This window comes from Antennarius striatus, chromosome 17, assembly GCF_040054535.1.
Source record: "Antennarius striatus isolate MH-2024 chromosome 17, ASM4005453v1, whole genome shotgun sequence".
Classification (NCBI taxonomy): domain Eukaryota; kingdom Metazoa; phylum Chordata; class Actinopteri; order Lophiiformes; family Antennariidae; genus Antennarius; species Antennarius striatus.
Genome location: NC_090792.1, coordinates 1,056,235 through 1,082,607, shown reverse-complemented (window position 1 = coordinate 1,082,607; position 26,373 = coordinate 1,056,235). Strand labels below are relative to the sequence as shown.

The window sequence follows — 26,373 nt, the reverse complement described above, 5'->3', positions numbered from 1 at the left end:
GACACACACAGAAAATCTACTCAGGATGACAAATACTGTATTAAGACAAGATGTAGTGAAGTTTTTTCTTATTTTAATAAACATAATAATGGCAGTCTTGTGATTTTAATACTTCAGGTTTTCAGGCACTTCTTAGAATCTTGATGTTTTTAAGCCAGAACAATGAAAACCCAGCAGGCAGCACATCCATGTCTTTATTGTGGTCGTTATTAAAGAGCCGTTTGGAGCAGATATGCAATCTGGATGGAGCCCTTAATACAAAGTGGACAAGGCTGTATAAATAATATGTGCACTGTATGGCATGTAAAATATATACTGTGTATATTTATATGTATAAAACATGCTTATTGGCTAAAGCCAGACAACTTGGTTCACACACACACACACACACACACACGGATCAGCTATATAAAGCCATATACACACAGCAATGTTCCCAAACTCCATTCAGTTACATTTTAATACAAAAATATCAGGACAAACAGTTTACTTGGAACAGTGCTGCTCAGTATTTAGACTCATGGTGTGTGACTGCGTGATGTCGTCGTCTCTGCTTCTCATTGGTCGATTCCTCGGTTTCACATCCAGGAAATGACTGACGGCTCTGTGTGGGACAGATGGAGGCCCGTTTGTGGCAAAACTGAATGTGAGGCCTGAAAAGGCAAAACACACACGTGGTCGATGGGAGCAGTTAGTAGGTGTTTGGAGGGGGGGCTTCAGTCAAGTTTACCTGGATAGAAGTCATACAATGCCTGTGTGTCGTCTGGAAGGCCCAGATGTACATTCAAACAGGAAAAAGGAGCCGAGCATCGCATCAGGAAAGCGTGAGCGGTGCGACCCTTCAGTCCGTAAACATTCACGCTCAGAACACGACAGTGCAGGTTTGAAACATCACGTGACGGCGAGGACGTCTCCTGGGGGGCTCCATCCAACGTTCACGGCGCCCCGGGTCGGACGTCGCAGCTGGCTTGCGTTCGTACCTCATTCAGGTTTGTGTGACCTCAGCTTCATCCAGCAAACGACCCGACGACCTTCTGTGTAGTGCTCCCCTTTTAACCCTTTATGTTCACAATCATTAAACACAACAATGTCTTCTTCTTTTTTTTTGGCCACAAGATTCCCCCCCAAAAAGTAGTGAGGAAGACTTTTCCTGTTTGGTCCTCGTGAGTGTTGAGGTACGTGTTTCCCCTTCTGAACCAGTAACTCCAGCTCCACAGAGCCTCACGACGGGTCTGACCAGGCGTCCAATCAGGAGGGAGGAAAAGAAGTTCACCAAATGGGAGAAGCAGACTGAAACTCTCAGGCTGAAGCGATGTGGGGGGGCTTTGTGGAGTAGTGTTGGGGTTCAGTGTGATCTGATTCAGGAGGAAACGCCCCACCGCTGGACACCGGACCGCACCCCCAAGCAGGGTTAGCTGGAGGAGGAGATGGAGGAGAACGTTAGTCTCAGATTATCCTCAAAGTATGTGCAGAGGATGATCAGAGCTCCACGTATGACGGATTAAATCACGTGTTACTCATCTTGTCTGATTTAGATCTGCTCTAGGCCAAAACCACAGGTGCATCAGGCCCCCCAGTGCGACAGAAAATCACCTTTTTATACAACCTGAGGTCTAAAACAGGAGATAATCCCACTGGTAACAACATGCAGGACAAACATGATCAGACATTCACCATCACAGATTATACTTAAACCATAACGTCATGTCAAACACCCGGTGGTCAGATTATCAGATTATCAGGGCGGAGAACCCCAACAAACACATGCATCAGGATGGACATGTCCACAGGCCGCCACCACCACCAGAGCCAGCAGCCAATCAGACGATGTGGTTGTAAACGAACACACACACATTTAGGAACGTAATGCTTTACAGGGGGCGGGGTCATCCATTGAACCAGTGTCTACTGTGGGATTCTTCTCGCCTCATTTTGAAGCCGTTTGACCTGCGGGGGCTGAGGTCACAGGATGGGGGGTCACTGGGGGGAGACATGTTTCAGGGTGTTAACAGGAAGAGGAGCCCAGAGGGGACCTCCGTGTTTCAGGGGGACACAAATCCATCTTTAAACAAAATAAATCCTGAAACATCACAGCAAATCAGGAAGAACGAAGACGAATCGACCGACGCCGCGTGGAAACGACCAATCAAATCACAGCACACAGCACACGCCGTTCCCACACGCTGTTACCACACGCCGTTACCACACGCCGTTACCACACGCCGTCAGAAATGAACGGAGGAGGAATCGTCATCGAGGTCGTCCAGCGCCCAGAGCCAGTCCTGGACACCCCCGTCCTCCAGTCTGAAAGGGGAGACCACACTTCACACACACCATCGGGTCACACACACTCCTCCACACGCGGTGTGTGTTCCTGCTCTCATCCTGACACACACATCACTTACAGGACCGTCACATTGCTGTCCCGCCCACGGTGGGGGGGGCTTCACGCATTCACGCGGCTTCACCTCATCGCAGATTTTTGTAGGCAGTCACGTGACGCCGTACACACATTCTATTGGCTGACGGCAGAGCTCCATTCACTCCAGTGGAACAAATATAAACTGTCCCCCGTGACGACCTGCTGGGGGGGGACTTCCTGCTACCTGCTCTTGCTGGTGGGGAGCTGTCGGCTGGGCCTCCTCATGGACTGGCTGGGCTGGACCTTCATGGAGGCGCGGGGGGAGGAGCGTGCGAACTGCTCCGCCGGCGGGGGCTTCTTGGGGATCTTCTTGACCAGTCGGCTGACCCACTTCTGCTGCTCCTCCTGGGACGCGGCCAGCAGCAGGAGGTTTTTGGCCGTGGACACGTCGTAGTTCACTGGGGGAGAGACGCCGTTATAGCTCCTCCTCACTACCCATAATTCTGCTGGCTCGGGGTCCACCCGGCTACCTTTGCAGGGGGCGATGATCTCCTCCTTCTTGTCCATGTGGTCCTTGTGGCATTTGATGTGGCAGCGCCGGCACTCCAGCGCGGGCGGGGGCTTGAACATGTTCCACAGCGGCTTGGTGCACGCCTCGCAGCTGGTGGGGAAGTGGTAGAGCGTGGGGATGAACTCGTGACCCTTGTGGCAGATGTAGCTGGACTTCTCCCCGATGGCCAGCGGCTCCATGGGGAACTCCGGCTCCTTCTTGCTCTCGCCCTCGTTGGCATAAAGGATCTGGAACGGCGGGAAAACGACTCAACTTTGTGGTTCTGACTCAGATTAACGGACTAGAAACGAGGATTCCAGAGACGCACCTGGAAAATCCTGGGGATCTCTTTGGCGTCGGCGCGGTAAACGTCCGTCTGGGTGACGGGCCTCACGTGGAACAGTTTGCTGCGTGGAGACGGGACACAAACGGGGACACAAGCGGGGACACAAACAGGGACACGATGAGCTCCTGAACCGAACCAGAACCGTCTCCCCAGCAGAGGGACCCGTTCCACTCACTCGATGTCGAGCACCATGTAGGGGATGGACTGCTCCTTGTCCTGCTCGTTGTTGTAGAACAGAATCTTCTTGCTGCTCACCACGACGTACTGCAGGACAGACGGACACGGGACGCGTCAGCGGACGTGGGGACGGCGGTATCGCTGACGCAGCGTCTTCCTACGTACCTTTTTCTCCCATCCGAACTTCTTGGTGTTGTTTCTCACAGGCAGCGAGAGCCAACCCTCCAGCCTCAATTCTGGAAGACAGACGGACAGCCGCCATCATCATCATCATCATCATCAGGGTAAAAGACATTTAACCAAGTCAAATGACAGGATGCTGCTCCAGTTTTATCTGGATGGACAGCACACACACACACACACACACACACACACACACACACACACACACACACACACACACACACACACACACACACACCTGTCAGGTGTGAGAAGCCAAAAAAATGTCCAACTTCATCCAACAGATTTGATCCAATCAAAACGAGATCATTTTACGATCATTTTTCATGTGAAGTCTCTCTGGAACGACTCCGTTCAGTGGCAGAGATCGGTCAGGTCATTATTACACAGAAAGAAAAATGGACCAGCAGCTGTTTTCCAAAAATCCTTTCATTCCAAAATGTTGAAATATATGTCCACTGGTTGGATGGAAGCTATTTGCTCCACCACCGGGGGGTGCTCTCACCTGTGTACGCGTCATCGGCGTCAAACTCTGGGCCGCTGTTGACGCTGGCGGAGTCCAGCGATTGGACGCTGAGGGCCTGCAGGAGGTTCCTCAGCTGCTCGATGTCGCTGTCCTTGCTGTCCAGAGCCATCTGCAGCTCGATGCGCATCTGGCTCTCGTCTGACAGTTGCTGCACAGACAGGAAAAAAGTTTAGGAAGCAGGAAACGGGACGGATCGACGGGACGGATCGACGGGACGGATCGACGGGACGGATCGACGGGACGGATCGACGGGACGGATCGACGGGACGGATCGACGGGACGGATCGACGGGACGGATCCACGACACGGTCGCGCTCTCCTCACCGCCTGCATCTCGTTGATCTCTCTCTGGTATTTGATGATGGAGCTGTTGAGTTTTTCCTTCTCCGACCTCAGCTCCAGCTGCAACTTCCTGTTCTCTTTCTCCTTCCGCCGCATATCCGTGTCGTTACCACGGCGACTGCCTCCCACGCGGTCCACCTTCCTGTTCATGATCTCTGCCAGCTTGTTAACGGCCTGTGTGTGGAGAAAGGTCACATGTTCAGTCTGATGGAATGATGTGATGGGGGGGCCCCCGATGGGAGACCCCAGACTCCAGAGGGTCCAGAACCTGACTCCTGACGCCAGTGGAACTGAAGATCAGCGTCTGACCTGAGTTTTCAGCGTCCTCTCTGACTGCAGCTGCTTCTCAAACGTCTGCTTGATCTGATCGATCTGTTGCTTCCAATCCTTCGATTTTTCCAATTCTGAAAAACAAAGACGCAAAGAAATCCTCACAATCACAACGGGTCGGCAGCTTGGGAGGAGATTTAAGGACAAATCGACGCCTGCCTTCCACCGCCTCCTGCAGTCTGTTATTCAGCTCCTCCTTCTCATTGGCCAGGTTGGCAACGTCGCTGGTTAAGGTCCTGTTGGCCTCCTCCAGCTGCAGAGACAGGAAACACCGTCTGGTCTCTACGTGAGGGGTCACTGCTCCTGCAGCCCCCCCTGAACACCACCGGGTTAAACCGTTCCAGTTAACCTGGTGGACTGAACCCATGCACTCACTGAACCGATGGTGATGTCCTTCTCTGACAGCTCCTGGCGATGCCGGGCCATCATCTCCTTCAGCTCCAGCTCCTTCATGATCTTCTCCTTCTCCAGGTCGGAGTACTGCTCCTCGGCGATGGAGCGCGCCAGCTGCTCCGAGTCGGCTTTGGTCAGCGTGATCTCCAGCTGGGCCGCCAGAGAATCCCTACGGGGACAGGAAAGAACTCAACACTGCTTCCTTTGTGTCGTGGCCGGTTCTCACAGACGATATCTGAATAAATCACGTGAGACGGAGGAGCACCTCTCCTCCTGCAGCTCCTGTAGGGACTGCTGCACGTCCTTGTAGAGTTTATTCCTCTCCTCACACTCCTCCTTCAGCTCACGGACCTGCGTCTTATACAGCGTCTGCAAAACGCAGACAGGAGGTGGATTAAAACGCCGAGTAGACAATAAAGTCCTCTATCGGCTGTTCACTGATCACTACAGCTCACATTAATAGTGAAGTTAAGCTCCAGACGTGCATCTCTAAGTGACTTTACATTAACATTTAGGAGTCTTACAGAGAAATACTGTTCAGCTTCTAACTGATCCTGCAGCTCCTTCATTTGCCCGTCGGTGTCCTGACGCTCTCTGCAGGCAGAAACCAAAAAACACACACTCAGCGTCTGATTGGCTGTCGTCTTCTTCACGTGTAACGAAGCTACCGGAGAAGAGAATGTGAACACACTTGCGCAGCTCCTGGTTCTGTTTCTCCAGGCTGCGTTTGATGTCCAGCAGATGGTTGGTTTCCTGCTTGAGTTGCTTCTCTGACGTTCTCAGAGAGCTGAGCTGCTGGTTCTGAGCCTTCAGGTCGTTCTGGGTCAAGTTCCGCTTCTGGGTCTCCTGCTCGATTTTCAGCGTCAGGTTCTTCACCTGCACAAACCGCAGAAGAACAAGGAAACAGGACGCCGCTGTTAACGCTTTACTCCTGCTGTTAGAAAATGCTTGTGGACGTCATTCAGCCCCCGGCGGCTACATCAGCTCCAGGACCCTGAACGCACCTCCTCCGTCAGCCTGTCCTTGTGGCGCCGCAGCTCCTCCAGCTTCTGCAGCGCCTGCTTGTAGTCACAGTCCATCATGCTGCTGTGCTTCTCCAGCTCCAGGATACGGTTCTCCAGCCGCAGCTTAGCTGCTCGCTCCTCCGCCAGCTTCTGCTCCATCTCTGGAGGGGAGGACGTGTGTGACATCACTGTGACATCACTACCATTTCACATCAGGCGGTCACGTATGTAAAGCTGTAGTAATGAACAGACTAGCTCAGCATCAGACGTACCTTTCATGGACTCCGACTTGGCGCCCTCGATGGTGACCTTGATCTTGCTCTTGTCGGCCAGCAGCGCCCTGGTGGCCTTATGGGACGCCTCCTCCTGCTCCAGCTCCTGCTGCAGCACCTTCAGCTTGTAGGTGAAGTCGATCTCCTTGTTGCTCATCTCCTGTGTGGAGAAAAGGAGAAAATAATATCTGAAGAAAGGACTCGAGTAACGCGGCGATGGCAGGACGGCAAAAGCTGTGACCTGAATCAAGACTGAAACCGTGTGGAAAGGTGTGAGCGGAAAGTCATCATTAACCCTTACAGCCCTATGACCACACCCCCGTGCTCAGATCACATGATGTTTTTAAACCATTCTTAACAAATAAAGTCGGTCACGTGGATTGCTGTGAGCAATCAAATTTATGAGAATGTTTTTGGTTTTTATGCGTAATAAAATATAATTTGTTCCATTTTCGAATTTGACCGTGTGTCTATTTTGGCCCAAAAACCCCTTTAAAGTGACACAAACTGTATATAATTATGTTAGAAGCCTATGGCAACCTTTTTGGAGTTCAAAATCAATTTGATGAGCATGTTTTTCGTTTTTATGTGCAATAAAATAAAATTTTTCCATTTCCAAATTTGACTGTGTGTCAATTTTGCCCCAATATGTCAACATAAGAAGTCATAGGGAAATAAAAACTATCTCTTCATTTAGCTGAAGTTGTGCTGAAGATAAACATACTAAGCATGGGTATGTTAAATCATTTAATGTGGTATATAGAGACAAATATCAAAGGTAACAAAAAATGGCGTAAACAGGTTAGGGCTGTAAGGGTTAATGTTTTCTCCACCTTCTCCAGATCGGTGTGTTTCTCCTGAAGTTGTCTCTTCTCAGCCTCGGCTTTGGACAGAGTCTGTCTCTGCTGACGCGCCTCCTCCTCCAGGACGGAGATGCGTCCTGGAAGAAAAGTCAAAGTGGGACGTCAGAAAAGCTCACGTGGGAATTTATACCAGATCCTGCATGAACTGCAGTGTGTGTGTGTGTGTGTGTGTGTGTGTGTGTGTGTGTGTGTGTGTGTGTGTGTGTGTGCCCCCCACCCATCAGGTCGCTGATGGTCTCGGAGCCCTGGCTGTGCTCCCTCCTCTCCGTCTCCAGCGCCGCCTGCAGGCTGATGCCCTCCTTCTCCAGACTCAGCTTGTTTCTCTCCAGCAGGCAGCATTTGTCCTGCAGCTCTCGGACGGTGGCCTCCAGCTGCTGCAGCTGCTTGCTGCTGTCCGTCTGCGTCTTACGCAGCCGCGTCGCCGCCTCCGATTCGGCTCGCAGCAAAGCGTTGGCTTCTTCCAGCTGAGGAGAGGAAAAGGAAAAAAAGTTTGATGCTTTTGATTACGCAAAATCTAGATCCCAGCGTTTACACTTTTATCCAAGAATCTTTTTCTGTTTTTAATCAACAGATGGTGGCATTTTACACAAAGACAGAGTGTAAGACCTGTTTCTGCAAATGAATATTCTTCTCGTTAGAAATGTGTGAATTCTGGTTCCTTCTCTTCATATCGTCCAGCTGGTCACGGAGGCTGTTGACTGCACACAACACAACACACAACACAACACACAGACACACAACACAACACACAGACACACAACACAACACACAGACACACAACACAACACACAGACACACAACACAAAGTATTATCAGTCAAATGTCCTTAGAAGTTTAACATAAACTCAAACATTCATGTATTCCACATTACAACAGTAGAAATATTTACATTTTTCATTTCCTGGGTTTATTGAATGAGGAGTTTTGGTATCAGAGAAGTGATGCCAATAACAAAATATACCCACAAAAACACAGTTTAAGTCAGGGGTGGGGCAAACAGAGGGCAGATGGATGGAGTGTTTATTTGTACTAAAGCAAATGACATAAAAATTATTACTGTATATAAAAGGTTTTGGCCTTTAACAAGCATACATATAATGAGCATATTGGCTAATTATTATTATTATTATTATATTATAAGGCTTATTGTAAAAATTATTTTACAACTGTATTTATTTCACAATAGATTAACTCACGTACGATCTCAGTGGGAACAGTCCTGCTGGTCTCATCTCTACCAGTGCCTCAACGTTTTTCAGGCCGCATTATAAAGCCTAAAGGGCCGTATATGGCCCGGGGGCCGTAGCTTGCCCCTACCTGGATTAATTCACCAAACAGTGTGTTTTCTTCACTCTTCTATTCACCAGGTGACGGCAGCGTTATAAAAACACGACACCAGTTCGACTAAACTCCCACATCAACATTTATGTTGCATGAGCCAAACTTCAAAAACGTCAAATCGACACGCAGCTTCCCCTCTTACAACCCACCAATGTCTCGGTATATATGGTGTGTGTGTATAAAATGCCTGTGTGTGTGTTGTCACCTTCGTTCTCCAGGCAGCGCTTCCTGTCAGCCTCGCTCTCGGCCCGGCGGTGACTCTCCAGACTCTTGTGCTGCAGCAGAGCTTTCTCTCTCTCCAGCTGCCTCAGACTCGACTCCAGATTCTTCCTGCAGATCACCTGTAATCCAACAATACACACTCCGGTCAGCATCCGATGGGCTGCTTTAACGTGGCTCCTGAGACTCCAGTCAGGGGTCAACCAAAATCTAATGCGGCATGAGATGCCCTGACAGACAAACACGTGTCTCTGGAGCTCAGCTCCATCTCACCTCTTCTTCCAGCTCTTTGGAGATCTTGTCTAGACGGCTGGCAGAAGCTCTACAGGAGGAAAACATGACAACATTTAGAAGAGTTTGGACAGGCCGGTGACGGCGAGGAGCCGTTATTTGTTACGTGACACTTCTACAGCTTCTGTACCTGTGTTTGTGCTCCAGATCATCTTTGGCCTGCTTCTCATTATTTAGCTGCACCTCCAGCTGGTGGAGTTTCTTCTGCAGAGCTGCTGACTGTGGAGATAAAATGATCCACATCAAACATCTGGTCTGGAGTTTTACTGTTACGTAACAAAGAGATCAACAACACTTCATTCTGCTGATGGAGAAAAAAAGGTGAAACAGGGACATAATTGTTTGGAGGCTCCATCCCTACGAAGAATCCTCTCATTTGATCAGTGGAATAAAAGAGGTGGATATAAGAGAACATGGGGAAAAATAAATGTAAAACGGTTCCAGACGACAACGTTTATCACACAAAATAAATGTAATAATCCAAAGGATATTCGGTTTAATTATAGTCCATAAATAAAGTGATCGTGATGCCACTGCTTCATGTGACGCGCTTTTGGAAAAGGAAGCAAAGGTGACATAAAGGAGCGAATTCAGTGCAGTCATGAAGCACATTTTCTGCGTAGTGTTATTTTATGTATGTTAAAAAACACAAGAACGAGTTAGAAACCCGTTAAAGTTGAACACAAACGTTTTTAACCCATCAGATTGGGATTATTCTGCTGATGCTGCAAACAGACAAACAGCTGCAGGAGATAACATCACCACCAGGGCAGAGGTAATCAGATCCGGCTTCCTTTGGTTTCTTTGGTAGTTGATCGTTTAAAGTGTTCAGACTGAAGTCAAACAGATTAACTGTTGGCTCGGCCACTTAGACCGAAAGCTGCTTAACTATTTCTGTGTAGCTAAGAACTCTGAAATTTCAAACAAAGTACAAAATAAATCTTGGGATCAGAACATTCAATCCTTTTCCAACTCATTTCCATCATTAATCCTCCGCGTCCAACAGAACCGAGCCGGACTGACGTGTCAACAGTCGTGTTGTGGGTGGTCGTGTAAACCGACGCCTGACTGTCTTCCTGAGATCTGAGTCGGTGAGGGACGATATTAAAGCACCCACCTCTCCTTTGGAATTGTCGTGAGTCACTGAGATATTGTTTGAAGCGTTCAGTAACCTGAAGGAAACGGAAAAAGAAAATCACAGAAAAGCCAGGAACTGTGATGCTGAAATGTGCAGGTCCATAAAATTCGGACACACTTACTGGTCTTCCTTGAAGTAAGTGAAGCCGACAAAGGGCAACTGGTTTCCAACGAAGGCCTTAGGTGTGGGGAAAGTTTCTACATCACCTTTATCTTCTTCAATCTCATCAAAGTTGCTGGTATCGATGTCGCTGCTCAGCTCTGGGACCACAGGAGCAACAGCTGGGGCAGGAGAGAGGAAGGAAAACGTGAGAAACGCTGGAACAGGAAGTCTAATAAACCTTTTTATCAACTACTCTGCAGCTGTTCTGCAACGAATCCCAGCGTGATGTTTAAACCTCCTTTTATTAAAGCTGCTTGAACTGAAATGACACTAACTGTCTCTGATGGTGTCGAATGTCCACTGGTCGTTTCTAAAGAAAGGGTGTCGCTTGATTTCCTCCACGCCATTTCTTCCCAATCGCACATCCCTTCAAACAAAAAAGAGAAAGAGAATGTCAACAGATTTAGCTTCGGTTCACAATTCAGCAGATCAGTAGTAAAGGAAAATGAGACCCAATGATGCACAATCAAGTGTCAAAGCAGTTAGAGGTGAGAGTTTATTTCACCTCCAGAAAGTAGTGCATCCCTGGGATGCGCTTCAAGAAAAATGAGTGCGTCCCAACACGACGTTTATGCATCCCTGGTAGCTGGTTTGTTTTTAAAAAGCAGTCTTAGAAATAAATAAAGATGTAATACAGTTTCTCTTTTCCACTTTTGCTTTTCACTCACTGGTTTTCTTTGCCTTTAATTCATATTTTCTCCTGTGGACACTGAACCAAGCTGACAGAACCTTCAACACACACATTTCAGTAATATCTGTAGTAATATCTGTAGTAATATCTGTAGTAATATCTGTAGTAATATCTGTAGTAATATCTGTCTTTTGTTTAATTAACTTTTGATTGTTTTTTATGCAAGAAAACACTCATTATCTCTTGCTTTCTCTCCAACTTTTGCATCTTTTTCGAAGGCATGGTGATAATCAATCAACCTTTATTTGCATAGCGCTTAATCACATCAGCAGACGTTTCAAAGCGCTTTAACAGACAGACAAACCCAACAGGACTCTTGTTCTTGCTCTGGAGGGTCTAACTAACTCCTCTCTCACTGCAGCGTTAAAACCAGCAGACGTCGTGTTGCCGTTTGGTCGATTTTAATCAGACTGAATCACGCGGGTGAGTCTCATGACGACAAACTTGTGAGAGATCAAACCATAATGACGGTTTCCGGGTCCAAAATGTAAGTGGAGAAAATTGTGAATATTTTTGTTGAATGAAAGTTCATCAAAAGCCTGCATCCCAGGGACGCACGCTGTCTGATGACCGTGCGTCCTCGTCAAAAAATGTGTGTCAAAGACACGCAAACCAGAACACTGTGATGGAACTAAAAATGGATGTTTTTGGAATGAACAGATTTATGCAAGCAGGTGAGTCCAGACCACAACTCATTCTACCTGTCCGTGAGGAAGGCACAGATGATATTCTTGGCATCCTTAGAGATCTCCACATCATCAGGGAAGTTGAGGGAATTTTTATGGTCCATGATCTTACTGTAGGTTCCCACCAGAGAGTCGGCGTAGAACGGCGTGTCACCTGCAGACGTTAGAGTAAAGGTAGAGATCGTAAACTTCACAGGAATCAACCCTAAAACACCATTTAAATCAGAGAGGGAACGCCATCCCAACAAAACCTCCTCATTAACATTCACTGACCAACAAGCATCTCAAAGATGAACACCCCCACAGACCACCAGTCACACTCTCTCCCATAGTAGCCGTCTCCTCCCTGGGACTTCAGCACCTCTGGAGAGATGTAGTCGGGGGTCCCCACAGCCGTGTCACAGTGGACCATACCGGTCTGCAACACAAACACAGGAACCAGGTTAGCATGACAGCCTCAGGTCTGTTGTCTCATCATACGTGTTACAGAAAATAGAAATATGTTACGAATATAATACACCTCATCTGGAAAAAGCACACAAACGGTGTTTTTATGTTACGAGTCCTTTGCCGGAATCATTACAGCCGTTTTAGAAACGCCGCCTGTCAGAGACGTGACGCTTTGGGGTCAGAGACGTGACGCTTTGGGGTCAGAGACGTGACGCTTTGGGGTCAGAGACGTGACGCTTCGGGGTCAGAGACGTGACGCTTTGGGGTCAGAGACGTGACGCTTTGGGGTCAGAGACGAGACGCTTTGGGGTCAGAGACGTGACGCTTCGGGGTCAGAGACGTGACGCTTTGGGGTCACAGACGAGACGCTTCGGGGTCAGAGACGTGACGCTTCGGGGTCAGAGACGTGACGCTTCGGGGTCAGAGACGTGATGCTTCGGGGTCAGAGACGTGACGCTTTGGGGTCAGTGACGTGACGCTTCGGGGTCAGACACGTGACGCTTTGGGGTCAGACACGTGACGCTTTGGGGTCAGAGACGTGACGCTTTGGGGTCAGAGACGTGACGCTTCGGGGTCAGACACGTGACGCTTTGGGGTCAGAGACGTGACGCTTTGGGGTCAGAGACGTGACGCTTTGGGGTCAGAGACGTGACGCTTCGGGGTCAGAGACGTGATGCTTTGGGGTCAGAGACGTGACGCTTTGGGGTCAGAGACGTGACGCTTTGGGGACTCACAGAGTTCATCTTCATACACGTGCCGAAGTCGGCCAGCTTGAGGTGTCCGTGTCGGTCCAGCAGCATGTTGTCCGGTTTGACGTCCCGATGGATGAAGCCCATGGAGTGAATGGCGTCCAGAGCCATCACCACCTCCGCCGTGTAGAACTTGGCCCATTTCTCCGGCACGTCGTACGTGCTGGTGAGGTTGACCAGATCACCTCCCGGCATGTACTCCATCACCATGTAGAGGTAGTGCTCGTCTTGGAAGGCACAGCACAACTGAACAGAAACAGGGAATAAAAAACATGTCTGCATAAAAACTGGACATCCTGATGGTTCAAGAGGATCCATGAAGTTGCTGAGCAGTGGATTCCATACCTGCACAACCCAGGGACTGTTGGCAAACGCCATGATGTCCCTCTCTTCCCAGAAGAACGCCGAGTCGGAGCGCTTGAGCATCTCAAACTTGCTCAGGAGCTTCATTGCGTAAACCTTCTGAGAGGCTTTATGCCGGACCTGAATGGAGGTGGAATTGATCACACAAATCCATGACATCCCTACACAACTCTTGTTAGCCACAGCTAGAAACACAAACTCAAACACACCAGCTGGACTTCACCAAATGCTCCTCGACCGATGACTTTAACTCTGTCAAAATCTTCAGACTTCATCTGGTGGTCTCGAGCCTCTCCAATCACTTTCTCATCTGAATTATAAAAGAACAGAGAGACACTGAATAACATGATGACAAAAGAACAAATCTTAGCTTTCATTTCATGTAAATAAACCTCCTCCATTTCTCTCGGCTACTCACATCTGTTCAAAAAGGTTTCGATGTTTTTGTTCTTGCGCAGTGCCGGATAGTCCAAATCCAACACCAGAGCATTTATGGAGTCCTGGACAGAAAGAGAGGACGACAGGTCAAAGGTCAGGACAAAACACGCAGAATGAGGTGCATCCTGTCCAGCATGAGGCCAGACAGTCATCACACCGTTCCTGTCAGATCCTTAAAAATATGGACAGACTGAAAAAAACAATTCATAAAAAGTGATATAATATACTGGACATTTGTAAATGAGCGTTTCACTGAGATTAAAGGTCTGTTTAAAGATGAAAGCACAAACAATCATTAAAATAAATAGAATCAAACAGCATCATGGCAGCAACAATCGCTCATGAATGATCTGTGTGCTGAAGTCATGACGTTCATGACGTCAGACCTTCACTCCAGCAAACGCTTCAGAACAAGGAGATGTTCGCTTTGCATGCAGCTGTGCAAATCCAAGTGGTTTTTACATGCTACATGCTACATAATGCTACATGCTACAACCTTACTTGGCTGGACACACCTGCTGCTGTGCTGTGGATGAGTTTCCACTCCATTATAACAGGTGTCACAGTCGACCAAGCAGATCTAGTTCAGGAATGTCATGAGCTGACACGACAAAAAAGTAGTATCTGTCTCTGACAGTGAACGTCACTGGACTCTGATCGGCTCCAGATTACAAACAGTCGTCTAACAAGTTCCATGGATACAGCTAGAGTGACGTGTGTGAAACTATTACAGTATTTAGTCACATATCCACTGATGTTTTACCATAAAAAGGGTTTCAGAGAACTTTATCAACAATGAATGAGTTGAATCACAGGAAGGCAAATGTCATTTGAGAAAAGCTGCAATATTTTTATTGCAGTTACATTCTCAGAGCCAAACACATAAATAAATAAAATTTTAACTTCCCCAAAACTCAAAAGGAACAGAAGCAACATTACAGTTTATTCTAATGTCACACAGCAGCTGTAGCTTATTGCAGCGAGCTGTAACCCATTTGTAGTAGATTGTGTGTCCAGCATGCATTGTTACCACACTGTGTGTGTGTGTGTGTGTGTGTGTGTGTGTGTGTGTGTGTGTGCTGCAACTCAAGTTTGACTAATCATTGAGAGGCAGAAGTGTGTTCTCACACCAGCGTTCTTTTACACACCAGAAGAGGATGTGACCGACATCTGGATCAGTGAGTCGTTGCTCATCGGCGGTGACTCGTCCTTCAGGGCCGTCATCAGTGACTCAATGGTATTTAAAATATGAAAAGGTTTATTTTTACCCTTTTTTTACATAACATTGTGTAAAAGCAGCTTCTGAACACGTTCTACCCAATAAAGGAAGTGAGCAGCTGACGGCAGCAGGCCGACACACTCACTGACAAAACACGATCACTGCTATTTGACACAAACTCCTCCAGGAATCAATCACTTTGATTGGCTCTGTACTTATTTTTTCATTTATTAAGAGATATTTATTACACAACATTGTCGTACAAACAGAAGCATCTCGGTTCTTCTGGCCATTGCAGTCCGTGTGTGTGTGTGTGTGTGTGTGAACATGAGCTAACTATTTGTAGCGCTGACCCAGGGCAGAGCAGGGAAACCATTATACAAGCCAACGACAGCCTGATGCAAACCTCTAATCGTTACAATGTGTAACAATAAGGAAGTCATCTATCAAAATTTTGTCAGCTACACATTCCTGAACGGTCAATGAGGAGCTGCTTGAAACGCTGGACCGAGCCAACGGAGAACACAAGAACCAACGCTGACCCACTGGTCTAGAAGGGCTGCTGTCAAACCCTCTCCTCCTCCATCCTTACAGTGAAAGACAGAATAATACGTTTCATTTACTTCCACTCTTCCTTCATCTCTTGCTGCTCTTCCCATCTCCTCCTCCTCTCTCCATCGCTCTTCGCTCGGCTGCAGTCGGCCTGCAGTCAGTCTGTTTCATCACATCGACCTCACTTCCCCATTAAAGGACTGACCTCACACAAAAATACTATTTAAGGGAAAAAATACGCACACAGGGAAGGAGAGGGGCTGCACACACACACACACACACACACACACAAGCCTGAGGATGTCCCTATGAACGCTATGATACAGGAAATGATCCGCCCCACCCCGGGGCTGCAGGATAATTTCACTGTGTCATGAAGCCGGTCCCAGAGAGCCAGACGTTTCCTCTGAGACAGCGTTCTGTCAGGCCGCCGCTCTGCATTCGTCTGCAGCAGCAAAGAAAAAGAACAAGAAGCCTAACATGTACACGACGCATCCGCCACGCTGCAGCTCGCCCACCTCTAGACACCATTTAACTCCCCAAACATCATCTTCATTCTTTTTCCCCAACACTCACAGAAACAATTCCATATGTTAAAGGTTTCTAAAAAGGGCAGTTTTGTAATAGAAGCCAGAACACATTTAGTCACTGTTCTTGCAGTGAGGTTTTATTTATGTTGTGGATATTTTTATATTCTTTACATTCCTATCCCGCATCAGAAAATGAAAATGCACAGTTGTTCTATTGGGTTATATGTGAATCTAAAGAGCAGGAAGTTAAGCAGTCGTCACTCATCCAGCTGGTTATAGCACAGAGAGGAGATATGACTTCTCATTACATCACGCAAATCGGTGATGTATTGTAATGTCAGTGGTTGTGTGTCCATCAAATATCTTCAACCGTTGCAGATAGAGAGATGAAACAAAAAGCACATTACTCAGGCAGCACAGGGGATGAAAATGAGATGAGGACCTTGACCTTGAAAAACTAGGTCAAGGTCAAATTTTCACTTCCATATTTGTTTTAGGTACACATCTCTGAAACCTGATGATATAATCGCAAAACAAAAAGCAAGATTTTCAGGAAGCCAGAGGAACAAAAATGTGTAGGTCAGGGTAAAATTTTGAATTCAAGGGTGTCGAGGGATGTTGCAGTCTCTGACTGCCTCCTTAATATTAGGACTGTTTCACATTTCATCTTGGTTAAATGATTTGTGGCCATGTTTTTTTATACATTTTTTGCGTTGCCTCAGTGAGGCCAGACAACAGACGCCATTATTTTCAGTGATCACCTAATTCCTAACCAACAACAGGGCAGCTTGGTGATGCAGGACGTCGGTTCTCTGACCAAAGTAGACCGAGTCTGATGTCCTATTTTAAACATGAAAATGTTAAACAAGATGAACCTAATGTAGACAAATGATAAATAAGTAAAGACAGGGTTCCTTAGTGACAGAGAGCGGCGCCAGTGGTTCTGCAGTGAAGACATGAAATGAAGTCTGCGGATCTTTATGAGACATGATTCTTCTTTGGCAACTCAAACTGTTGTAAAAGAGCTGGGCTGAAGATGCACAACGTGAAGGACGGTCCAGAGGGACGGCTTTAAATTTGGTGCACTGGACTGCACAAGTGAATGTGGCTCTCCTGTTTGCCCTACTGTGAACAAATGGGCAACAATAACAACAATAAGCATCAGGGGACGATTAAAGATGGACCATTTAAACTGTAATGCACCAGACATATCTGGAGCTCTGTTTAGTTAACCTTATAGATTTGTTATGTATCTACTATCACTTCAGCATTTACCTCTGCTGTCCTGTAATCCAACCAATGGGGTTATGGCTGGTTTCCTAGCAACCCATGCAAAACAGTGTTAAACCAGCTGAAGCTACAAACAACCGACCACTTTTACAAGAGCTCCGTTTCAAATACACGTTCTACTCTTTTCCAGCTATTGGCTGAAGCTTCGGCTGACATTACAGAGCTGTCAATCCGTCTTTGCATTCTCCCACCTTTTATGACCCTATGTGGATCAAGCACTCAAGAATGCAATGATGTTACCCTGAAAGAGAAACAAGCACACCCCCACCCCCTCACCCCCACAAAAAAAAATCCTCTTCCTCCCCGCATACCCACCTCATCACCAAGCAGTCAACGGAAAACAAGCAGAACTGCTGAGCTTTAAAAGGATTGAGGAGAAACTGAATGTTTTGATTGAATTCCAGCCGTGTTAAAAATAGTTGTGGGGATAAACGGTGGGTCGGGCAGAGCGAGGGGACCGTGCCAGGCAGGGCCGATAAACTCTCAAAGAAAGACACGACGGCAGGATTCCTGCAGAGGCTCACAAATAGCACAGCTAATGTCTCCGCGGGGAATAACAAGAGTATGTCTCGCTCCTGCGTTTGACAGATTTCTTACCCATGCTCTTGTTCCCAGATACATTTCTGGCACCCACGCTTTATTATAAAGTACTTGTAGGAATGTGCCAGGAAAAATACATTTACATGACTCTACACAGATAACGTCCTCCTGTATGTCCTCCCATCTTCACCCTCCTCCATGCTCTCAATGGTTCACTCAAAACAAGTCAAATATGATGTGTATGATCAATGGATCCAGTCCTACATGTGATGGACAGGTCAGTAGGGTTGCACATCATTGCTCCCATCACAAATGCAAGAGAAGATTCCAACCCAGGGGTTACAAATCTCACAATTTTGATTGTTTTTCTTGTAAAGCACTAGATATTTTCCTCTTTTCTGGAATCTGAAAAATCCCTTAAGAAAAAACACAATATTAAAAGCTAGAAATCTCATTCCATGTACACTTTTCAAGTCTACATAGATAACTTTCCTGGAAGTGTAAAAAAAAAAAAAAAAAAAAAAACCTACCCCTGGGATGTCAACAGAAGGGGGTGGGGGTATTTTTCTTCTGGAAAGAAGACAAATTTTAGGATTGTGGTATTTTTATAAAACCATGCACCACTTTACTGAGAGGTTGGGAAATGTTATTTTTACCCAAAAGCAGGAAGCAAAATAAAGTGTTTTCCTCCGGCACAGGTTCAATCACCAAAAACAAGATTTACTTTATTTCCATTCCACTTAAGAAATAGTATGAGCAGAAATTACTGGAATAATCTTGTGCAGATTGTACTTTGTGTGTGTATTTTATAGTAATTCATTTCTTTGGTAGAAACTTAATGCATCCGTACTGGTTTACTGCTGAAGTTGACCCGCCTCAGGTTGATGGGAGGACCCAAATCCCTACCCTACTTTATTAAAATCCAATCCAAGAAGATTTCATACCGTCATACCAAACTTTAGACTAACTGTTGTCATATTTTCTGAAAGCTGTGTGAGACAGATGTCTTCGATCTGGGAAGATAATAGTTTGTTCTTATGACGCAGTCGTACTTTCTGTGCTGTAGGACATTTGACAGATCAACTGAGGGTGTGTGTTCCAGTGTGTCATGTACAACAGGAAAGTGTGTTGCAAGACAGCAGACCCAGCTCACATCACTATAACTTCATCCTCTGTTTGCTCATCTGTGCCAGAAAAGCAGTAATCTGGGGCTTCGATGAAGATCTTATCCAACTGTGTCTGTTCACTGTCAGGGAAGAGAAGTACTCCAAACACCACCCACCGTCTAGAAGCTACAACTAAAATAATTAAATGATTACAACTTTGTTGGTGTGAATTTCAATTATTTGCTTATGCCGTGTGAGATAACTCTTATCTCAGGCTGAAGAGAAGCCCAGACAGAACGGGGGCCAACTCAAAGATATGTCCTCAGGCTGGGGTTCAGTTTCAGTCATCATCTACACTGGTTGCATTGTTGACTAGTCTTCTGCATTGGTATAAACCATTTGAACTCTGACAGCCAATGTTAACACAATGACACAACTTCATTGACCTATGTCTAACCCATGACCTGTCTCTATCCCCATGACCTATCTCTGTCCCCAGTGTGTTTCTTTTTCCCAACCAACAGGTCAAGGCGGATGACCGCCCTCCAGAGTCTGGGTCCTGCTCAGAGTTTCTTGCTCAATGAAGGAGTTTTTCCCCGCTACTGTCGCTTATGCTTGCTCTGGAGGGCACTGTTGGCTTTCTATCTGTTAAGCGCTTTGAAATATTTTCAGATGTGATTAAGCGCTATATAAATAAAAGTTGATTGATTGATTGATTGATTGATCATTGGACACCACCATCACAAAACTCCCTCCTCTGGGTTAGTTGAGCTGCAGCTGAATGAAACCAGGATGTTGTTAAATTTTTAGGAATGTACTGTGTTGTCCTGTGTTGTTGCTGCCACTTGAACAAACTGCAGACTGCGTGTTGCTAGGATGGAGTGAAGATGGTGAAAATCCAAACCAGAGTCCACAAGAGAAAGTGCATGTCTGTGTAGGAGGCTGTGTTCCTCTGTCAGGTAGTGATGGAATGATGACGCCGAGGACAGATGGATGGTTTATGCATTAAGCGTGGGAGACGTTCTTCTCTCTGCTGACTCACACTTTCATTTCATACTAAAAATACTAAAAGGTAGAAAACTCACGAGAAGTCGCACAACAGAATTAAGACTGTGCACAAAACGGAGTAATACACAGTCAATGTTTATGCATCCCTGTGCCCATCAATGTGGAGTGAAAGTTTTTCAAAAGCCCCCACTACCAATAAAAATAAAGAGACTGTGACCTGTTTTATTAGCCTGAACAAGTCTGAATTTACCTTTAATGCCTGAAATTAACCCATACCGTTAAAGGTTGCATGGGCGGTCAGACTATCTAAACAAAATCTGTATGTCTAGACAAAATGATCCGCCAGATTAAGACAGATCAGGCTGCATACGTTTGCTTTCACATGAGAACCACACAGCATCAAAAACAATGGAGTTTCAGCAGTGTGTACTATTTCTCTGGACGTACAGCGTCGTCATTAATTTCTAGAGATATGCACTTCCACAGTTTTTGCATTCCTCCCCACATTCTTGTTAGCGGGTTCTTGGCCAGGCTCAGGCCTTGTTGCTATTGACCTCTGGTTATATAATGTGTAACACAGGTGCTGGAAATCATGTGTATATTGTGTGCATGTGCATCTTGCTCATGGTTTTGAAAGCACACGAACCACAGATGAATTGTAATTTTAAACAGTTGCTTTTATAATGGAGCTTGGTTTTAACTTATTATCCAGTTGAAGGAATGCCAGCTGCTGACACTACTTTAACATTAATAATTCACGTAAATTGAGCCAACCCACCACATAATTATTAACCCTGTAAACAACACAATGTAACCCAGGAAGCGGGGTAAAACCAAGCTGGTTTCTCCTACTGACCCTTTACTGGTTAATCTGTACAAAAGTGTAATAATGAGAAAATGCCAGGGTCTTATTTCTTGTGCAGGTGCAGTAAATCCCTCAAGTCTGGTCCAACTGTGACCTCAGGAAGTCACGTGGCCATAAAACATTCACACATGAAATACTTCCACCTTTTGCACCGAACAGAGAGAGAACGCCACTCAGCCCAGTCCAGCCCTGGTCCTATCCGTTTACCTCGTCTGAACATCTCCCAAACCCATTACAAAGGTTTGTGTAAATCCATTGTGTTTGTGTACTTATGTGTGTAATTATGTTCTGCTATCCTTTACAACAGTGATCCCCAACCCCTGGTGCGTGGACCGGTACCACTCCATGGGTCAATTGGTACGGGGCTGCAAAGGAAGAATACATGACTTACATTATTTCTGTTTTGTTTGAGATCTCATTCTGAATTATGCTTTTGGAAAATGAGCGTCTTCCACATCGGTCACATGACTACCTTCTTAAAGGGGCCACTCCGGTCGCTAACAGAATACATTAATGTTAAACTGAAACTCCCAATCTAGGAGAATGATCAAAAACAAACATTGCTAATAAAGTTGCATACACATACATACAATAAAGTTTTTATGCTGGTCGTATAATTTTATTTTGTTGTATTTATCCTCCACACCTCCAAGGCCAGTCTGTAAAAATATTGTCTCTCCATACATCCTAAACAAAATGAAACAGGTTTGTTCATCAACCATGATCCATCCTCCACTTCCAGTTCCAATTTCATGGAGATCCATTCTGTGTTTTTGGATAATTATGCTAACAACAAATCAACCAACAAAGCAGTCAAGAAAAAAGGTAATGAGATAATAAGCTAGCCTTGGAGCTGCAGGTGGATACCGTCATCTTCAGAAGGAGAAGTGTGTGTCCTTGTTGTGCAAAGCTAACCGGCTATAGCAAGAAATTCATGTCAAGCGCCTCATTCTATCAGTATGGGGACAGATAGGCATACTGTATATCTAAAAAATGTCACACTACTCCAAGAAGGACATCAACTTTCACATGGACATGAAATGGAGAACTTTGAAGTCCAAACGAGAGCCCCTGAACTGAAAGACTCAGGGACACTCCAGCCTTGGTTGTCCATCTAGTCTGTAATAAACAGGGACACTCTGACATTGTCTCCGTGTTCTGACCACTAAAGTAGGACCAGACAAAATCTAGATTAACAAAAGTGTGACATTTAAAACCCCTGAGGGCTCAGCCACCCAAAAGACATTGGAACTTCTTCACTGGAGTGGAGCAAAAACCAAAAAAGTCTGCAGAGAGGCCTGGCCGCCAAACCAGAGGAGATGTGGAGTTGAGAGACTAGCAAGCAGGAAAAAAAAAAAAATTGGCTGGGGCCACCGTCCCCAGTGCCTTATAAGGCAGTGTTTCTATCCAGCTAGCACTGTGAAGCCGGGACGGAGAGCTGCTCAGCTGCACTCCAGAGACGAGCCCAGACCAGGAGGACTATCAGGGCAAAGACAGAGCTAGACACACAGGGGTTACCCCCACCTCCCCTAAAGCTATACATTAAAGGAAGACCTTCCAGAATGGGCATGGGGCTGGTGGTGGTGGTGGTGGGGGGAGGCACGATAAGAAGGAACAGGGAGGGAGTCGAGAAAAAGGGGAGACGGGAAACACAGAGTGAGAACAAGAGTGATGAACACAGGGTGGGAGGTAAAGGGGAGAATAAACCGACAGAAACACCAGTGAACGGAAGCAGTCTGGAGTAAAAATGAATTGAACTCAAAATATAAGTTTTGTGGTAAAATTCTAATATAGAAAAAAATCAACAACCAGCTGCAACACAACCCATCGCCTCGACTAATGAACAGCGAGGCGCTGCCCTCAAGACACGATCTGGAGGACGTCAGAGCAGCTCTTGAACATATCGCGTATCCTTCACACTTAAGTGCTGTGCATTAAGTTATCGGGCAGTGCCAGGTCTGCAGCTGAATCACAAGGCTTTGGACTGGATCTACAGTTCAAATACCTGCAGTGTGTTTAACAAGCCTGAGAGGAGGGGTTGAGCTGCAGCTTAAGAGAAAAGCAAAGCCAAAGAAACGGAGATAAGGCTAAAAAGTGAAAGGGGAAAGAGCAATCATTCGCAGGGACTTTGAGCCCCGTGTGGAGCTGCCAACTATTTACTCAGTGAAGTCATTTCCTTCAGGACAGCAGAAACTCGGTTTGCGTGGTAATCAAGTGTCCATATTTCTCTGTATCTTAAAAAATGCCCTTTCTTTCGCTTGCCCTCAACAATCTCTCCACGTACTCAGAGCTGCCAAGTCAGTCCAGCAGCGGAGTGCTGCCAAATAATGATCACTACACATTGCACTGTGGGAAGGTTGCTGAAACGTTCAGGTTAGATTCAGTTCAACGCTGATAGACGGAGAATCATCTTTTAAAGCATAGTGTCAATAAAGTTTTTCATTTATATTCTGTTCTTTTGGAAACAAGAACAGTGGCCTTCCTGTTTTTTTGGAGGAAGGCCACTGGGTTTACTGGAGAGATGCTGCAGATTCCTCCCCGTCAGCTGTCCGTGTCCTCAGCTCCTAATTCCATCTAACTTCAAGCTGATTCAAAAAACAAAATCTAAAATAAATGACTGAATATCTTTTAGAGGTCTTTTCCTGGTAGTTCATTTCCCTCTGTTGCTATGACACAACAGCAAGAGCTTTGTGATTCACTGTTTACCGAATATGAGCCTGTGAGCAATTATTAAGGCACTTTAAGTATGCATGTTATTATTCCACCTGAAAAATAAGGAGCTTTCCGGGCTCTCTGTGTTTGTGCGTTCACGTTCCAATCCCACAACGAGCTGCACAACTCCTTCATCCCAGTGACAGCCTCGACTGAAGCTGCTAAAAACAGAAAACTGAAGCCTGTTCTCTCCTACGCATGCTTCCCACTCAACTTTTGTCTCCAACACTCAACACCTCTGTCTCCGCCTCACGTACAGGAAGTAAATACCAGCAGCGGTCAAGCAACTATTCTGCTAAATGTTTTAGGGAAAGAGACCCAGAGTGCCTCTGTGTGTGTGTGTGTGTGTGTGTGTGTCAGGGGGCCCACAAGCTAGATGGGGCCATTAAAAGGGGTGAGGTGATGCTTTTTAAGATAGACCTGACAGTGTTTGCCCTCTGTCAGAGCCGGTTAGGGGGCCCAGACATTCAAACAGCAGCGCTGAGGTTGTGACACACTCGGATTGACCTCGTGTCCCGCCGCCGGAGCCATCTCTGATCAGAGGTTTGTTAGTTCCTGTACAGATACGCCAGCAACCAACTGCCAAATCTATTCTGAGCAAACGGTAAATCTCAATCATCAGAAGACTTTATTACATATTTTGATTTGAAATACATCAGAAAAGTAATCAGATTGTTTTTTCCATTGTTGGGCAGGTCATCGCAAACATCCCAAAAGGACTCTTCACGCACCTTTTCCCACCACACCCACTTCAGTACATTAAACTGTAAGCCTTACACCGCTTACAAATATCGATCCTTTGCTAAATTAATTTGGATCGTCCAATAACAAAGAAATCTGTAAAATCATCTATTTGCAAAAACCTAGATTTAAAAAAAACACCTAGATTTAAAAACCTAGACCCAGATTTCCCTCAGCCTCTGTAGTCGACATGGTGCATGCCTGCAGGAAATTCCTGCTGTCGTTCTGAAGGCCCACCATCATTAAAACAGACTGTCCATCTGACCACCGACACCATCGGTTCTTCTGGAGGTCTGAAGAAACGTTTCAGAACCTCAATCACGACACATGAAGGTTCGTCCAAATCAAGGTGAGACACTCCAACAAGGATTTGAGATTTCTACACCGAGCAAATGGAAAAATATGAGAATCCATCAAGTTCATCCAAAGAAAAACATCTGAAAACATCTTCAGAGTGGAGTCACCGTGACCCACTGGTGGTCTTCAGACTGTGTTCCTCTAACATGAGGCTCTGGGGGGTGTCAGGCTGGGACACGCTGTCAGGTCGGGTTGGGTTTAAACTGAATTATTATTTGACAGTTTCACATCTAATCCACTGATAATGACAACACTGTCTGATGCTTTGACAGACAATAACTGGGTCACACCAGAAACTGGTTTCCACCATCCATGTGGGACAGAGAGTGAGGATCTATCCTGGATCGGATTAATCTGGAGTCGGCATTCAATCTGAACTATTGATTAGGCTAATCTCAACTGGATTATGCTTTTAATTTGCCTGTATTCTCCAGTTCTGTCCTAATCCAGGACAGAACCAGTGTGTGTGTGTGTGTGTGTGTGTGTGTGTGTGTGTGTGTGTGTGTGTGTGTGTGTGTGTGTGTGTGTGTGTGTGTGTGTGTGTGTGTGTGTGTGTGTGTGTGTGTGTGTGTGTGTGTGTGTGTGTGTGTGTGTCTCACCAGCAGACTTTCCAGGTTAATGGCTGACCTGGGGTCTCTGATCATGTCCTCCAGCTTCTTCAGCCGGGTTTCCATCCTCCTCTCGGCGCCCAGAGACATGACGGCGGCGGTGGGGGCTGGAAGTTGACTTTTAACAATAAAGTTTCCTCTCCGGGGTCACATGTGAGCCTCTCTGTCCCCGGCTAACCCTCTTTGTTCCCGGCTGAGGGCCGGGGGCCTACCGGAGCAGCCCGGGGGTCTCAGCCCACCCACACCCGCCTCGGACGGGGACACCGTCCACAAAAGTGTCCCGGAGCGGAGACTCCCAGGTGCCCCAAACTTCGTGCTCGTCTCTCCGGCTCGCCGGCAGCCGGGCTCCAGCCGATGAGGTTCCGTCACAGCCGGGTGAGCAGCTCCGTTAGGCGGCGGGCTCCATTCCCAGCGCGGAGGTGAAGTTCGGCCGTGGAGCTCCAGCAACAGGCGGCGGGGGCGTCTCCTCCGCCCCTCTCCTCCCCTTCCCTCCGGAGGAGCAGCGGACTCGCCTTTTAGAGAGATTCCGCCCGCTTTGCCCCCCGTTCACCGCCGCTGGCTCCCGTTAGGGCTCCGGTTTCCCCGCCAGCGCCTCCGTTCTCCCGCGCTTAATGTTTAATAAGGTCTCGCTCCCGTCACGGAGTTCTTCTCGCATGTTCGCGCCCCGGTAACCGCGGCTCGTCCCCCGCTGTCGGTTCCGTCCACACCGGGAAGTTCTTCCGTTCGGACGGAAAAGTCCCCCCGCGGCTCAGCGTCTCCCCAGCGCTCACACGAACACACCGAGTCGGTCCCGACTCTCTCCTCCCACAGACATTAACGCAGAGAGGACTCCATTACCCAGAAGCCACCTGTCCCGTCCTCCCGCTTCCCTATTTGTGTCCAGATCCACCCCTGTGCTGCACGGTGGAGTGAAGGAACGGTGTGTTTCACATCACAAAGGAATACATATTGAACTATTTTAACTCTATA

At 46.8% G+C, this 26,373-nt stretch overlaps 1 protein-coding gene across 4 annotated transcripts; it reads right to left on the bottom strand.

The window, feature by feature from the left end:
* Positions 1-53: 53 nt before the first annotated feature.
* rock2a (rho-associated, coiled-coil containing protein kinase 2a) lies at positions 54-26,230 on the bottom strand. Of its 4 annotated transcripts, none has more exons than XR_011038515.1 (34): positions 25,396-26,230; positions 13,857-13,938; positions 13,648-13,748; positions 13,421-13,558; positions 13,061-13,321; positions 12,150-12,294; positions 11,892-12,030; positions 10,775-10,866; positions 10,459-10,618; positions 10,317-10,371; positions 9,330-9,418; positions 9,182-9,230; positions 8,895-9,030; positions 7,955-8,046; positions 7,566-7,812; positions 7,319-7,425; positions 6,486-6,645; positions 6,214-6,374; positions 5,901-6,085; positions 5,734-5,803; positions 5,475-5,578; positions 5,192-5,378; positions 4,976-5,069; positions 4,796-4,890; positions 4,469-4,660; positions 4,124-4,292; positions 3,601-3,671; positions 3,434-3,522; positions 3,241-3,319; positions 2,893-3,160; positions 2,607-2,820; positions 1,876-1,980; positions 731-1,415; positions 54-653 (listed from the first exon to the last, which is right to left on the bottom strand). XR_011038515.1 is itself a non-coding variant. In XM_068338152.1 (33 exons), exons 1-32 carry the CDS (start codon positions 25,492-25,494, stop codon positions 1,887-1,889), a joined length of 4,224 nt encoding a protein of 1,407 aa, XP_068194253.1. In that variant the 5' UTR covers positions 25,495-26,230; the 3' UTR covers positions 54-1,415; positions 1,876-1,886. The 4 variants fall into 4 exon arrangements, 2 of the variants coding, with proteins under 2 accessions (XP_068194253.1, XP_068194254.1); XR_011038516.1 differs by having other exon boundaries at positions 54-604; XM_068338152.1 differs by having other exon boundaries at positions 54-1,415.
* Positions 26,231-26,373: the final 143 nt, after the last annotated feature.

Coding starts and splice junctions, on each gene's coding strand:
- rock2a (XM_068338152.1), bottom strand. CDS start 25,494: ATGTCTCTGGGCGCCGAGAGGAGGATGGAAACCCGGCTGAAGAAGCTG. Junction 10,619..10,774: donor ATTCGACACCATCAGAGACA/GTTAGTGTCATT, acceptor CTCCTGCCCCAG/CTGTTGCTCCTGTGGTCCCA. Junction 5,070..5,191: donor AGGACATCACCATCGGTTCA/GTGAGTGCATGG, acceptor CTGTCTCTGCAG/CTGGAGGAGGCCAACAGGAC.